Source organism: Schistocerca piceifrons, chromosome 1 (genome assembly GCF_021461385.2).
Source record: "Schistocerca piceifrons isolate TAMUIC-IGC-003096 chromosome 1, iqSchPice1.1, whole genome shotgun sequence".
Lineage (NCBI taxonomy): Eukaryota > Metazoa > Arthropoda > Insecta > Orthoptera > Acrididae > Schistocerca > Schistocerca piceifrons.
Window position 1 is genome coordinate 1,152,964,262 of NC_060138.1, and position 15,303 is coordinate 1,152,979,564.

General features: G+C 37.4%; 1 protein-coding gene across 1 annotated transcript in view; it reads left to right on the forward strand.

Annotated features, from left to right (window-relative positions):
* The first annotated feature begins 315 nt into the window (after nt 1-315).
* The window catches only part of LOC124801634 (major facilitator superfamily domain-containing protein 9-like), a 41,966-nt gene continuing 26,978 nt past the window's right edge, over nt 316-15,303 (forward strand). The window contains exons 1-3 of the mRNA XM_047263088.1: nt 316-630; nt 757-888; nt 13,486-13,615. Coding sequence (XP_047119044.1) covers nt 583-630; nt 757-888; nt 13,486-13,615 — 310 coding nt within the window. The 5' untranslated portion in view covers nt 316-582. The remainder of the gene's footprint in view (nt 631-756; nt 889-13,485; nt 13,616-15,303) is intronic.

A 15,303-nucleotide genomic window follows, 5' to 3' on the forward strand; every position in this document is an offset into this window, starting at 1 on the left:
GTGAACGTGATATGCAGACTACAGTACTACTTTTGTATTCGAACTACTTTTAAGAATTTATGGAAGATGAGGTGGAATACAATAACGCTAATAGAATGATTGCGTGATGCAGCAGTGCCGAATGCCTCAATAAACAACCTCGAACAGCTGGTATTTAAGCTTTTTGTTAGTTGACATTGTATGGTTTTTATTTGTATTATCCTAAAATAAAGGTATTGGAAGGGTTAACCTGACGACACACTTCAGAGACAAACGACAGAAAGGTTATGATTGTATTACTCATATGTTGGTATTCCTGTGGAATGACAACCTGCACAGAAATCATGTGGTGTGCGTATGTGTTTTGTTGTTTTGGTATCAGTTCGAAAACTGTAGTGGTCTGTGAGAGACGTGGTTGTGTTATAAATAGATGTTACCGTGCAGCAGATAGGTTTTATGATGCGGTGAATTGGGTACATATCATGTGCACAGTGTATGATAAGTCGTTTCGTTTGCCCTTGAGTGGCATTATCTACCGGTCTTGAAGGACCGAATCTATGTTATGCAATCAGGAGACGAGAGCAGTCGGCGTACATCTTAAATATGTATAACAAAGATAAAATAAAATGGCTTTACGTATCTTCATTTTTGGTAAGAAAGCCAGCCTTTTCACAAATTATTAAGAGCAGTAGTTACCGCACTTTGCTTTTAATTTTTATTAGGGACTAATGATTTTTAGTATGATTAGTAACATTGATAATGTGGCTATTTTTGCAGGACATGTTTGCAGTTGGCCTAGCCGTTCCTCTGCTATCTGCATACATGAGAAATCTAGGAGCATCGCACTTTATAATAGGAGTTAGCAGTTCGGTGTACTCTGGAATACAACTGTTGTCAGGGCCATTGGTTGTAAGTTAAAAAAAAAAAAAAAAAAAAAAAGTTAGTTAAATAGAAGTAAAGTTTACCTTCATATAACTGACTAGGCTGTGCTCAGAAGCTTTCACAGAGTGTACAGAATTAGTCCAGAATAGTACTGGCACTATTGTTACATTGGAACACATTATGTTCTGTATGCCTCGTGTGTGGAACTGAGCCATTTCACAGAAAGAATCATTGTGTATGCCGTGTTGTTAATTATAGGTATTATATATATATTTTTTTAATTGAGTATTATGACTCCTGTATATGCATGATAAATGGAGAAAGGTGCGAGAGTAACATGCAATAAATGACATTCAAAGAACCCACCAATAAGGGCTATGTTCGTCACCAAAACTAGTTTGGATAATAAGTAAGTAAACAAATAAGTGTGTGTTGCATCAAGGTGGACTCACAGTTCCAGTTTTTTTTTTTTTTAAATGCAGACCAAATGGAAGAGTTCCAAGATCAAGTTATTGTTTAGTACACAGATTGTAATTGTTAGATAGGTGGACAGTAACTGCATAGCTGAGTCTTTGGATTTGTGTGCTTTCAATTTTTTTGTGAACAGCCGTGGTTGATTGAGTAAGAGACTTTGGAAAGGTATAAGAATATGCTTGTTGTCTTTATTCCTTCATCTAGAAGGATGTATACTTCATGGAGAAATTCAGTAACTGCAGTTGGTGTGCAGCAATATTTCCTAAAACATGCTGTTTTTCTGTTAAGAACTCGTTTGTTTGTAAAATAAACAGAGGGCTGAAAGGAGGAGAACCATTTTAAAAACCTTACTAAAGGTAGGGGTCACTGATACCAGATGATAGTTTGAAACCTCTTTTGTACTTCATTCCTTATGCAGTGGTTTAACAATGCTTGTTTTTAGACTATTAGGATAGATGTTTTCCCTAATATTGCAGTTTACGAGGTAGGTTAGTGGTTTAACTTTCTCAATTATGCGGCATGTGACATGTGAACCTTTCCGGGTTCTTGCTTATTTCATTTTCATTAACCTCATTGATTCAAAATCCACTGTTAGTGTTGTAATTTCATATCTCTCTCTGTGTGTGTATAGTGTTTGGGTATCCTGTAGGTGATATGAAATGCTTATTGGATATATAGCTTTTGGGTCTTTTATAATAGGCCTACCATCTTGTATAATACATAAAGGTTTATTATCCCTAGTTGATGAAGTTGTCCAATACTAACTGATCAGTTTCCAGGAGGCCTTGCGTTTAAAGTTTTCTTTTCTATGTTATATTCTTTGTTTGAAAGTGTACAGCCTTGTTGATTTGTACAAGACATCTAGGTCATGAAATATCTTGCCTAAGTTCAAAAATGTTGTCTGATAGTCTGAAGTTATTTCTTCCACTCTGAGTGTGTGTATTGGCTCTGTCTGCATTTCTTTAATTGGGCAGCAAGAATCAAAAGTGCAAAACTCATCTCATTTGTTACCTGACCCTTCCACATGATAGATTGTGCTCTGTCTCTCCTCGGCTAGTATAATTTTAAGAGAGTTGATGTTACTATTATTCGAAGCTTGTTTCTTTTCAGAAGTTCCTATCATTCTTTTAGGAGCTGATTTTCTTTTGTGCAAGGTGGTCTTACTAATGAAAGTCTGTTTCTGTACTTAAGTGTCTTCAGGAGTTTTGTTAATTATTGCATAATCTACCCCGATAAACTAGAAGCAGAGACCCTGGTGTCCATGGAAACTATAGTTTTAAGATAGTTTGAAGTTAACGTCTCTAAGAGCTTCATGTAAGCTATATTGCTAGAGTTGACATCCATGTCAAGACCTCAAAGTACTGTAAGGTCATTGAGGCAAGTCTATCTAATTATGGTATCGAAATTGTTAAGAAAATTGATTACAAGATGGGCTATATGTTCCTAGTACTTTGTCTTACTACATTGAGTTCATATGCTCTTTTAGTTGAGTCACAATGGCATTCATTAAAGATGAAATATAATGTTTTGTTTGTTGATGTGAACACAAGGCAACTATACATTTGGTTATAGTCACATATCAGATATGTTTCTGGAGCCTGCCATTTCCAACATCCCTGCCTCCCTTCTGTGTGGGCTGTTTTAAAATGAGAGCTATGTAAAATTAAGGAATTTTAAATGCTGGGAATATTATGTGAGTAATTCAGGAGGAAAATCAAAACAGCAATTTTCTGTATATTTGCTGTTCAGTGTGATGATTGATCTCCTTGCAGAATTATAAAAACTTTCCTCTTGTGAAAAATAAGATATGTGGTTCTAGATATTTCAGACTAGAACCAACAGTAAACAGTTTTTATTCTTGCATAAATAACATTGTCACGCATGTGGTAAGCCATTACTTACAGACAATTGCTCAGTCCAAAATGTGCTTGTCAGACACACCTCTTCACTTTAGCATGGACAGACTGAACAAGAATGTTTTGTCCTGCTTCAAAACTTGGAAACCATGCCTAGCATACGAGTGCCTTACTCCTCATTGGCTGGAGCTTCACCACCTCAGACGCTGTCTGCAGAGAAAACTACCGGATCAGATGCCCCAGCAGATATACATAGGTTGATCAGTGAGTTCAGAAATAACAGCTACAGTTGCTCACAAGTAGTCAACACATAATAAAAAAAAAAAGTATCTGAAAGGTGGGAAATATAGCAGACAACTTTCAGTGTTTCCTTCGAAATACCACATTACTTCATAACAGTATCCTCAGCTGGTTATGGCTAGTCCTCTGGAACTCTTTAGGGGTTACTATGTGTGATCTTCTCCCTTATTTTCAAACAATAAACTCCGAAGTTCATAGTGAGACTCTCAGGAAACTGAAGGAATGATTACATGTTTATAGCTGCAACAAGTGAATGCTCTTCTCCTTCACCATGATAAAACGTCATCATGCACTACTGTGTTCGCCTGATAGATTTCAAAACTTCGGTGGGTTGTTCTTCCTTATCTCTCTTACAGCCCAGATCTCATGCTTTCCAACTTCCATCTTTTTGCCCCACTGGTGGATGGACTCCTTGAGAAGCTCAACAGCAATTAAGGGGAAGTTATAAATTGAGCAAAAATTTGGCTGAGACACACAGCATGATAGTAGCACCATGATGGCATACAGTCTTCACATTATGGTGTTGCAGCACATAGAATTTAATGTATATTACATTGAAAAATAGTTTTGTACCCAAAGAATTGGGGAGCAATATTGTGTATTTGTCATGAATAAAACCATCCTGTTCTGAGAGAAAATGTTGTATTACTTGTGGAATGACCTTACGTTTTAAGAGCAGATTAGTTGTCTCTCACTGACCACTCCTTAAATATCACTGGAGTAAATAACATAATGTTATTGTTCATCACTTAGCCATAAATAACTATCAGTGAAAGTGGGGAACTGTAATATAGATTCCAGTTAGAATTAGCTTATTTAGTTGGAATCCATTCTTTTATTCAATCAGTAATTTATAAAAGCCAACTTGAGAGGTGGCTAATAAGTCCTACACAGTCAAATGAGAACTTGTTCACTGCTCTCAGTTTGGCTTTGATAAAGGATTCTCCTCATAAAGAGAAATTAAAAAAAAAAAACTTGGAAATGGAGTGTCAGCAGGGATATACCAAAATTATCTGCTGATGTAGTTTGCGAACTTGTCAAAATCTTTGATTTTGTGATCACAAAATTGTACTTCCCAGATTAAAGTATTATGGCATAATAGCATCCCTCATGCGTGGATGGAATCTTGCCTCCATAAGAGAAAACAGAGGGCTCTGCTTTGTGTATAGAATATATAACCAGCATAAGAAAAAGAAATATTGTAACATTGCCACCCCTGTTTAGAAAACAACTAGGTAGTTATGACAATCATTCAGAGCGGCACATAAGGAAATAAATTTTCTTTGTGCAGAAACACTTCTGTCAACAAATCAACACTGCCAGAATGAAATCTTCACTCTGCAACAGTGTGTACGCTGATATGAAACTCCCTGGCAAATTAAAACTGTGTGCCGAGTCTCGGCCCATTACACAGTTATAATATGCCAGAAAGTTTCAAATCAACACTGACTTAGAAAGCATCACTCCTGCAAAACCCAGCTTGCCCTTTTCTCGCATAATATCCTGCAAACCATGGATGAGTCCCCTAGATTTCTGTATAGCATTTGACACAGTGCCCCATTGCAGACTGTTGATGAAGGTCAGAGCGTATTGAATAGGCTCTCAGACATGAGTGGCTTGAAGGCTTCTTAAGTATTAAAACCCAGTACGTTGTCTGGGACGGTGTGTGTTCATCAGAGACAAGGATATAATCAGGAGTTCCCCAGGGAAGTGTGTTAAGACCTTCCTTGTTCTCTAAATACACGAATGATCTGATTGTTAGAATGAACTAAAATATGCAACTGTTTTCCGATGATAGTATAGTCAAGGGGAAAGTGTTGTTGTTGCGTGACTGTTCAAGGATACAGGATGAATGATGGAGCTTTTATTTGGTGTGATGAATGGCAGCTTGCTTTTAATGTGCAAAAATGTAAGTTAATGCAGATGAGTAGGAAAAACAACCTTGAAATGTTTGAATACAGTACTGTAACAACTTTTCTATTGTAATAGATATCTCATGTTTGGCTATAAATTACTAAAAATCTGTAAGCATATTGATAATATTTGTAGCATATCAAACTCGTAAATTGATAGCATCAGCAAGCTTAGTATGAAGCTATTTGTTTACTGCTCTGCAAAATACTGCACCAGGCATAAATTATTGACTGTTTTGTAAGATGCTGCACTGGGCATAGTGCATCACTGCAGTGTCTGTACTGTTACCATGCAGGGGATGAGCAATTAGAAGCTGCTGCGAATGGGTGAGGTGTCAGATATCGTAAGCACTAGCCTCTCCTGTAGGCACTGTATCTGCTGCAGGAACTCAAAGCCCCAGCATTACCCAGCCACTTGACTGTTGGTGGTGAGTCAATGTTGGGTCTAGGTGGCCTGTACAGGGTAGACAGATCAGGGAGGACTTGGTGTGCTGTACCGATTCCTATAACAAACAAGTTAGAGGTGCTGTGTTCCACTGAAATGGAAACTGAGCCAATGGGACACACTTTACCTGTTCTGGGGAAATCTGGTTTGTCCTGCGTCAAGAGGAAGCAAACAATGAAGGGTAGAGGTACATTAACATTGACATCTCTAATGTACAATGAATAATGGGACCCATTACAGAAATGGCAGCAAGAGATGGGAACAGACACCAGGTACACTTGGTGTGTATGCGAGGAGGCTGCATTCAACATGTCGAAGAGGCTGTTCTGGCCCTTGTTGGGAGAACAGGGTTTCCACAACTATAGATTGTGGTGCATGTTGGAACAAATGATGCCTGTTGTTGAAGATCCAAGGTCATACATGGATCATTGCAGCAACTAGCAGACAGGGTTGAGAATACCAGCGTTGCTCACAGTTTCAACAAAGCTATCAATCTGCAGCATTGTCTGCAGAGCAGGTCGTGACCCCCCTGGTCCTCTGTCAAGTAGAAGGATTAAACCAAAGATTCTAAGGGTTATGTGACAGTCTAGGCTGTGACATCCTAGACTTGAACCATGGGGCTGAGAATTGTAAGATGCCCCTAAATAGGTCAGGAGTACGTTACATATCAGAGGCAGCTACCCAAGTAGATGATTGTTTGTGAGGTGCACACAATGGTTTTTTAGATTAAGACACTCTCCATCCAATCCAGATTACACTAGTTGTGGGGAATCTCAGAATTATCAGTGTAAGATTCAAAGAAATGCCTCCTGCACATGAGAGAATCAAAATTCTAGCGGTTAACCCCCAAAGCATTCGCAATGAAGTGTCGGAGCTGGAAGTGCTCCTAAAAAGCACTGAACCTCACATAATATTAGGCACAGAATGCTGGTTAAAACGTAAAGTTGATGGTAGTGAGATCTTTGGGTAACATTTATGCATATATGAAAAGGATAGGGGAACAGGAAATGGAGCTGGTATATTTGTCATAGTAGATGAAACTTAAATCTATAGATTTTTTAATTTTATCCATATTTTGCAGCTTCAAACGTGACTGTGTATGAATTAAAAACCACCTTCAGTCACAATTTTTCATGTTTTAGTTAGTACATGATGCATTTTGGACCCTGTGGGTCCATCTTCAGGTGTAATTCATCTTAATACATGATTTATTTGTTCTCTTGAATGAGATGAAATGCATATTCCTGTCACAAAAAGGTTTGATGTTAGGTTACAAACTTCATAAGTCATACACGAAAAATATGTGTGAAATAGTGGAAAAGATGAATAGTGTAAACTTACCACATAATTGAAGAAGAGTTTTTTAACATTTTAGTAACAGTATATGTTTTTTCCTCCATCATTTTCAAGCATATCACTTCATTCAAGAGGCACATTTGCAAGCACATGTTTGTAAACACTTCACAGATGTTTTTGTACATTGTGTGGTCAAAGATGAATTTTTCATAGTGCTGAAGATATGATTAATAAACAATTGACATATGCAGGAAATAACTTTAGAACAGATCTTTACAATTACTGAAATAGCTATGGCTTGTGAAATTTGTTTGTTCATTTAACATCGATTCTGGTTTCTTTATTTTGTGGAGGTATATCTCCAGTTGCACTAACAGATGTAGGGTCTTACCATTGGCTTCATTATGTAATACTACCAAATTGTTTTGTAGGATTGTTTATGGCATGTTTAGTTTCCAACATATGTTGTGCAATAACTGATTTTTCAAAGTAGTTGAGGCTGAAAGCATTTACATGTTCTTGAAAATGGGTTTTGAAGTTTCTGCCTGTTTTCCCTACATAGTAGACGGGACAACTGGGGCAAGATACTTTGTACTCTCCACTGCTGCTTTATGTTTGTGTATTGTGTTGAGGGCAATAAAAGCATAATTTTCCTGGACCTTAAAATCACCAACCATCAACAGAAACATAAGTTCAGCATACACAGAAAACACACATACAGACATAACACTGAATAACTCATCATGCCATCACACCACACAAACATCCTGCATTTAGGTCCGTGCTACACAGAGTTCACTCTCTTGATCTAGAAGGAAACACCCTCAAAAATGAGATAGATACAATAAAGAGCATTGCCATAAGCAATGGCTACACAGCCAGAACTGTAGACAATTTAGACAGACAAATACACAAAAGCAAGACAAAGAATGACAACACTATGAAAGAAGAGAAAATATTCACCAGTATCCCAGTATACCTGGGGCCATATCACAAAAAATAGCTAACCTTTTCAAAAAACAAATGTACCAATTTTATTCTCAGCTAATAATAAATTAGGAAACTTACTCATCCATAACATAAAATCAAAAATAAGTCAGCTACAAATGAAAAACGACAATCAATAAGTAAACCCATAGCATGTGGAATACTAGCAGCCAAAACAAACCTGCCATGAACTTTCGCACAAACATAATACTACAACCCAATACATATTGCTCCCATTTGGATCGTGAGGATAAGGTTGGGTGTGTTACTGCACACACAGAAGCATTTAAACAATTGTTTCTCTGCACTCCATGTGTGAATGGAATGGAGCCAAAAGTCCAAATAACAGGTACAATGGGATGCACCCTCTGCCATACACATCACAGTAGTTTGCAGAGTGTAGTTATAGGTGCAGGTGTTCTGCCAGACACAATAAGGTGATTAAATATATAGGTGTGATGTTGCAGAGGCATATGAAATGGAATGAGAATGTAAGGACAGTAAGGGGGATGGCAGATGGTCAACTTCGGTTTATTGGAAGAATTGTTGGAAAGTGTAGCTCATCTTTAAAGGAGACCTCATATGGAACACTAGTGTGACCTGTTATTGAGTACTGCTTGTGTGTTTGGGATCAGGTTGAAAGAAAGACTCACAAACAATTCGAAGGACTGCTGCTAGACGTTTTACTAGTAGTTTGTCAGCTCGTGAGTATTATGGAGATGTAACATGAATCCTAATGGGAATCAGAGGAGGGAAGATAAAGTTCTTCCCATGAAACAATGTTGAGAAAAATTAAAGAGAACCAGCATTTGCAGCTGACTGCAGAATGTTTTCTATTGCTGCCAGCAGACATTTCACACAAAGACCATGAAGACCAGAGAAATTATGGCTCACACAGAGGCATATAGACAGTTATTTGTACCTCGCTTCATTTGCGAGTGGAACAAGAAAGGAAATGAGTGGTAGTGGTCCAAGATTCTCTCTACCATGTGCTCTTCACAAAAGGTCTGTAGATGTAGAAATTAAGTTTCCTGAAATGCAAGTCAGTTGGAGGATACAGCATTCCCCTTGTTTTAGCATTATGAATTGTGGTAGATTTGTATTCACCATGTGAAGGTGGGTGTCATAGACAGGCACAGTGAGAAGTAGGGTGTTGGTTGTTTCTTAGCTGTCAGTTTGATTCATTTTATTTTAGATTCTTCAGATAAAAAGCTGTTAACAACACTTTTGAAATTGTATGGCACAGATCCTTCACATCTGATAGTGTTCTTCCAGAAACAAGCTTGTAAGGGTGAGGGTGGGGAATATTAACGATAGCCTTTTTCCTGTACAGGAATACAACATAATGGCTGTTTTAGTTCTAATGAGTACCAGCACTATTTGAAAGATTTGATTTTTAATTTATTTTTCAATTTTTTTATTTATTTTTTTTATTTTGAGATATTTGTGCATTCCTTATTAATGCGTTATGTACAGCACAAGTGAAATGTGCAAAGTAGAATTTTATTATTCTGGGGGGGGGGGGGGGGGGGGGTGATCTTAAAGATAATTTATGAAATTGTATATTTTTGGCTTAGAAACGGGCAGTTTGGGCAATAAGTGCTGTAAGTTTGCGAACCTCTTGTCGACCCCTGTTCGTCAGTCTGGATATTCTAACATTGGCCTCTCAACATATATATTCTTTACTGTTGTTTGTTATTAAAAATATCAGCTTATTCCCAAGAATTAGCAGCTTTCACTCAGTTAATACTAGGCAGAAATCCAATCTGCCTTTGGATCGCACATCCTTGACTCTTGTGCAGAAAGGTGTGCGATGTACTGCCGTATCCTTATTCAGTAGGCTACCACAAGAATTCAAAAATCTTAGCAGTAATCCACACACTTCCAAATCAAAGCTGAAGAGTTTCCTCGTGGGTCACTCCACCTATTCTGTCGACGAGTTCCTTGAAAAATTAAGCTGATTTCTGTGTTTATATTGATTGCGTTTGCATACACTTATGGTTTGTCTTTTGTTGAGTTCATAAACATTTTATTTTATCTGTTATTACTTTATCATAATTTCATGTACTGACGCATTCCATGACCTTGGAGATTTGCTTCTAAATTTGGTGCTACAGAACTAGAACTGTAAAATAAAAAAGAAATAAATAAAAGAAATACTAAGTTAGTAAGAGTGGAGCTGGTCAGAGCATGAACTCAGATTGGATAAGGAAGAGAAGGAAATCATCAGTGTTATTTCCTAAGAAAGCTGCATTAAACCTAAATGCATTCTCAATAAACTGAGAATGAAGCCCTTTGTGATGTTTTTCTGTTATTCAAATGTTTCCCCACTTTCATGGCATAACTTCTATGGTGAGCGGACATTTCATTTATCTTTAGGAAGCATCGCTGTCTGCTGAAAACTTTCACCCTCTGTGTATGTGACACAAAATTAGTAGAGAGCAAGTACTGAATATTGCTTCAGGTATCAATATTAAATAGTTCTATCTCAAAGTAAGTATTGTTTGTATTTCATGTAGCTACAGTTTCTAGTTAAGCTTTCTGTCTATTTGACAAAAAAACCCTTTTCACAACTTTGAGGAGAAATGTGCGTCTCCCACAGTGTAGTTGCTGTGCAGAGACTAGCATAGGTGTCCGCAAGGGGGCACAAGGGAGGGGGTGGGAATAAGAGGGCTTAGCCCCTCCTGGAATCTGCTCGTTATTTGTAGTTTGTTAATTTGGCATTTTCCTTCTGATTATTAGTCTTGCAGTCCAACAGGACTTTCTTCATCTTTCAGCCAGCCTCCATCCCTCTCAGATCTTTCATTCCATTGCCAACCTGTCATTATTGATATATTAATAAAATTATTTCTTGTCAATAACTCATTGAATACTGTAAAATTAAAAATAAAACATGAAATTTTGGATTGTTAAATCAAAAGGGTAGGGTTCATATTGAATATTAACTTTCACTAACAAAATATGGTTATCATTTCAGTGTTAAAGTATGAAACCTAAATAATATTGGATGCATATCTATTAATCGTTCATGACACAATAAACTTTTGTGTAATTCCATCCAAATTTAGTTCTTGAGGTGATACATATTCTCAAACTTTATCAGTTACATGTATGAGGGGGTGATCAGTAATTAATGCAACATTCCCCCCCCCCCCCCTCCCCTCCCCTCCTTTGACCTCAACCAGTTTTTATTGAAAAGTTGCGGACTGTGTTGTGGGACGTCATCAAATATTCCCCCTTCAGCCAGTGTAGTTTCATGAAGTTCAGACAGGTAGCAGTTCTATACGTAGCCTTCAAAACGGCTCTATAATGGATGTGCGTTCCAAGTGAAGAGCTACTGTTAAATTTCTTTTGGTGGAAAACCAGAACATGGGAGATATTCGTAGGCTCTTGTGCAATGTGTACTTTGACTTGGCAGTGTGTGTCATTGGGTGAGGTGTCTGTCATAGTCGCAACGAGGTTGCGCAACCCAATCCGATCTCCCACGTGCAGGCCGATTGCACGCATCTGCAAATTCTGCTGTGTTTGAATGTGCAGACACTCTCATTCAAGGTAATCACAATCAAACACCTCACTGCACAACTGGATGTTACTGTTGGTAGTGGTGACATACTCGTCCCCCCGTTGGAGTACTCGAAGGTGTGTGCATGTTGGATCCCTTGCTGCCTAATGTGTGACCATAAAGAGCAAGAAAGGACCATGTGTGCAGAACTGTTTGGACGTTATGAAGCTGATCTTAACAATTTTTTATTTAACATTGCCACAAGTGATGGATCATATGTTCATCACTTTGAACTGGAAACAAAATGGCAATCCGTGGAGTGATGCCACAACCTCTCTCCCCCAAAGAAAAAGTTCGAAGCTGGTGAAGTCAGGGTGATGGTCTTCTGGGACTCTGAAGGGGTTATTCTGTTTGATATCTTCCCTCATGGTACAACAATTGACTCTGAAGTGTGATGTGCTACCCTCAGGAAATTAAAGAAATAACTTCAGGGTGTTTGTCACCACAAAAATGCAAATGCACTTCTCCTTCTCCACGACAGTGCACAGCCTCGCAAGGGTGTGTACCTGGGAGGATGTTGCAAAACTCCATCAGACTGTTCTTTCTCATCCATGCTACAGCCCGGATCTCACACCTTCAGACTTTCGTCTGTTTGCCCAGTGAAGGAAGCACTCCATGAGGAACAATACATGGATGAGGAGGAGGTTATTGATGCAACAAGATGTTGGCTCCAACATCAACCAGTAGAGTGGTACCATGCAGGCATCCAGGCCTTAACAGTAAGGTGACATAATGCTGTCATATTGAATGTAGATTATATTTGAAAATAGGATTTTGCAGCAAAGAGTGGGGAATAATATTGTGTATTGGAATCCTGAATAAAACCAACCTGCTTTCAGAAAAAGTGCATTGCATTTCTTATTGAATGCCCCTTGTAAAAATAATTATTTTGGAATATTTAACTATCAAGGCCATTCAGGTCTTTCCATTGTTTAATTTTAGAATATTTCCCCTTCTTGCAAATATTTGTGCAGATGCCCATGTAGAATATGCTGCAAATTACATCATACACAGAGATTCAATAATGTTGTTCATTTTATTCTTCAGTTATTCTTTTCCCACTCAAATTGCTGTGGGTGTCCAGCTGGTGATAAGTGTTACTGTGTTCCCTCCCAACTTTGATTCCAGTTCTGCTGGAATCTTCTGGTTGTCATAGCACACTACCTGTGACCTCCATGTGAAACTTTAATGTTGAAATTACTATAGCTAGGTCATAAAGCACGACCCTATGCTAACCTTTGGTATACACCTTTGAACTAAAAATATGTGTGTAGTTTGCTTGTCACAGGAATGGATAACCAGGAAATTATCTGTTGCGTCTACCTATGACAAACTGACTGGTTACAATAGCACTGTGTCCCAGGTAAATTATACTTGTTTCTGAGACAACATAAATGGTCCAAGTACTCTGTCTTGAGTGGAACCATATGGTAGCATCAATATGTGGTTATAATCATTTAAGTTTGTTGATCAAGCTATGAAACACCAACCTTTTTGGGCATGCTTTCTTCCTCAGTTAAAGCAACAGCTAAAAATGTGTAAGCTAGTAAGTCTTGTTATAACAGCTGAAACAAATTGGTCATCATAAGTAATATTCTCAGTAATTTTGAAACATACATAAGCTGAATCAGTAAATGTGAGGCTGTGTGAATTTGTAAAGGTTTGTAATTGATTTTTGCTGTTGTTTTATTCACAAACTTACAGTAATGCGAAAACTGTTTGTTGTACACTTACTTTTACATTATACCTGACATGATAATTTCTAATAAATGACCTGTGTTAAATTTTCAGGGAAGTTGGAGTGACATCTATGGAAGATATCAAATTCTCATGTTCGTCCTAGCAGTTTGTTCAGTTTGCTACAGTTTCATTGGATTGACCACTGCTCTTTCTACGATATTGTTTTTAAGGTTTGTCCTAGGTAATAAATGATAGCATTTTGTATGTGTTACATATAATTTTAAGATTTTTCAAACGTTGTTAAGAATCCCTATTTGCAGGCTAAAAATTCTCGTTAAGGAACTGCATACTAGTCTGACATTGGATACGTTTGTGTTAAAACTTGAATAAATTGCTGTTAAAATATGGAAATGTAATGATGATATTGCAAAAATATAAAGCTAGAATTACAGAAAAATTGTCATCCAGAAAACTGCTTGGAAAAGTGTTTATTTTAGAAATACACAAAATCAGCTCTGTAAAAGACATATTACCAAGTGGAAACTTAGAAACAAGTGAGAGAACCTTGATATGGCTCCAGCTTAGACAAATGTAGTACCATATTTGTGACAGGTTTCAAGAACAACTAACAACTAATTCCAGCCTTTCAGCCATAAAACTGTCAAGTAAAGTTAACCTGCATCAAAACAATCAAAAATTTCCAGTATTAGGAAATATATTTACCAGCATGGGTATTATAAGAACATCATACCTGTTAGACTGGAATGCAAAATAGAAATTTTATGTTTCAAAATAATTTGTATGAGAAGTCCTGTAAAGAGTGGGGTGGTGGGATGAAATTTTGCAAAAAAGTTCTGAGGCATGTATGGGAACTCATAATTGTAGGAATTGGTTTTATTGTTGCCATTGCATATTCAGCTGATGAAGTTGTAAAAATAATTCCTTAATCAATTACCAAATGATGCCTTCTGTAACAGAGAACTCATTTATACTTGGTAAACAAAGTCATCTGATAAATATTTCCCTCTTTCTGAAATTCCAGGGAATGCTAACACTATAAGACTGTGAATAATGACTTCTATCAGTTTGAAGAATGTAGTGTAGGTCTCATCCCTCTGTCCCCTACTGTGAGCACCAGCATTTGATTCATTTTTACTGTCATGTTGAATTGTTTGAAGGACTCACTGCTGCACATTTCAAGACATGCCTATAAATTCTTGCTTAATGACAGTTTGTAGTGCATAAAAATCCTGTTATTTTCTGTTATGCAATTTGTACTTCGATGTACCATAACATGGAAAAATTGATGTCACAATTTGCTCATTTGTTGGCCATTGTCCAGTTTCAGCTCATTGGATACCCATACAGGAAAACTGTTATTCAGCCATTTATATTATGATAAGAATTTAAAACACACAGTTCACCGTCCACATATCTGTATTGTCTCGCTTGCTACTTCAGGCTGGTAATCTTTCTGGCATTTGAATGAACTTTTGACATTAATAATATTGTGAAGGGTGTGTAGATCCAGTAGAGTATCACCTGAACTACTTACTGTCTTAGTGCCAAGGAGGGGATTTTCTCATATGTTGTTTCCAAATTTTCTGCACTATTGTTCACATGGCAGTATAAGCACTCGCTAATACTGCAATAACCTATTGTTAATAAAGCTGTTTCATTCTTCTCCCATCCACATTGGTGCAGTTTTAGCTGATTTCATTCTCTTGCAGTCATGAGAAAATAGCACTTGGACAAGATGTGATGTTTACCTCATTATGATTTGTATGGAGTTTTGTGCTAAATTGGATTCTATTTAGTACTGACTAAACTACTGCCCTGCACTTAACAAACATTCAGTGTCAGCTCATTCCAAAAATTATACTTGGGAAACCTATTAGCTTACATGGTGTAATCAGATTTTCGTGCATG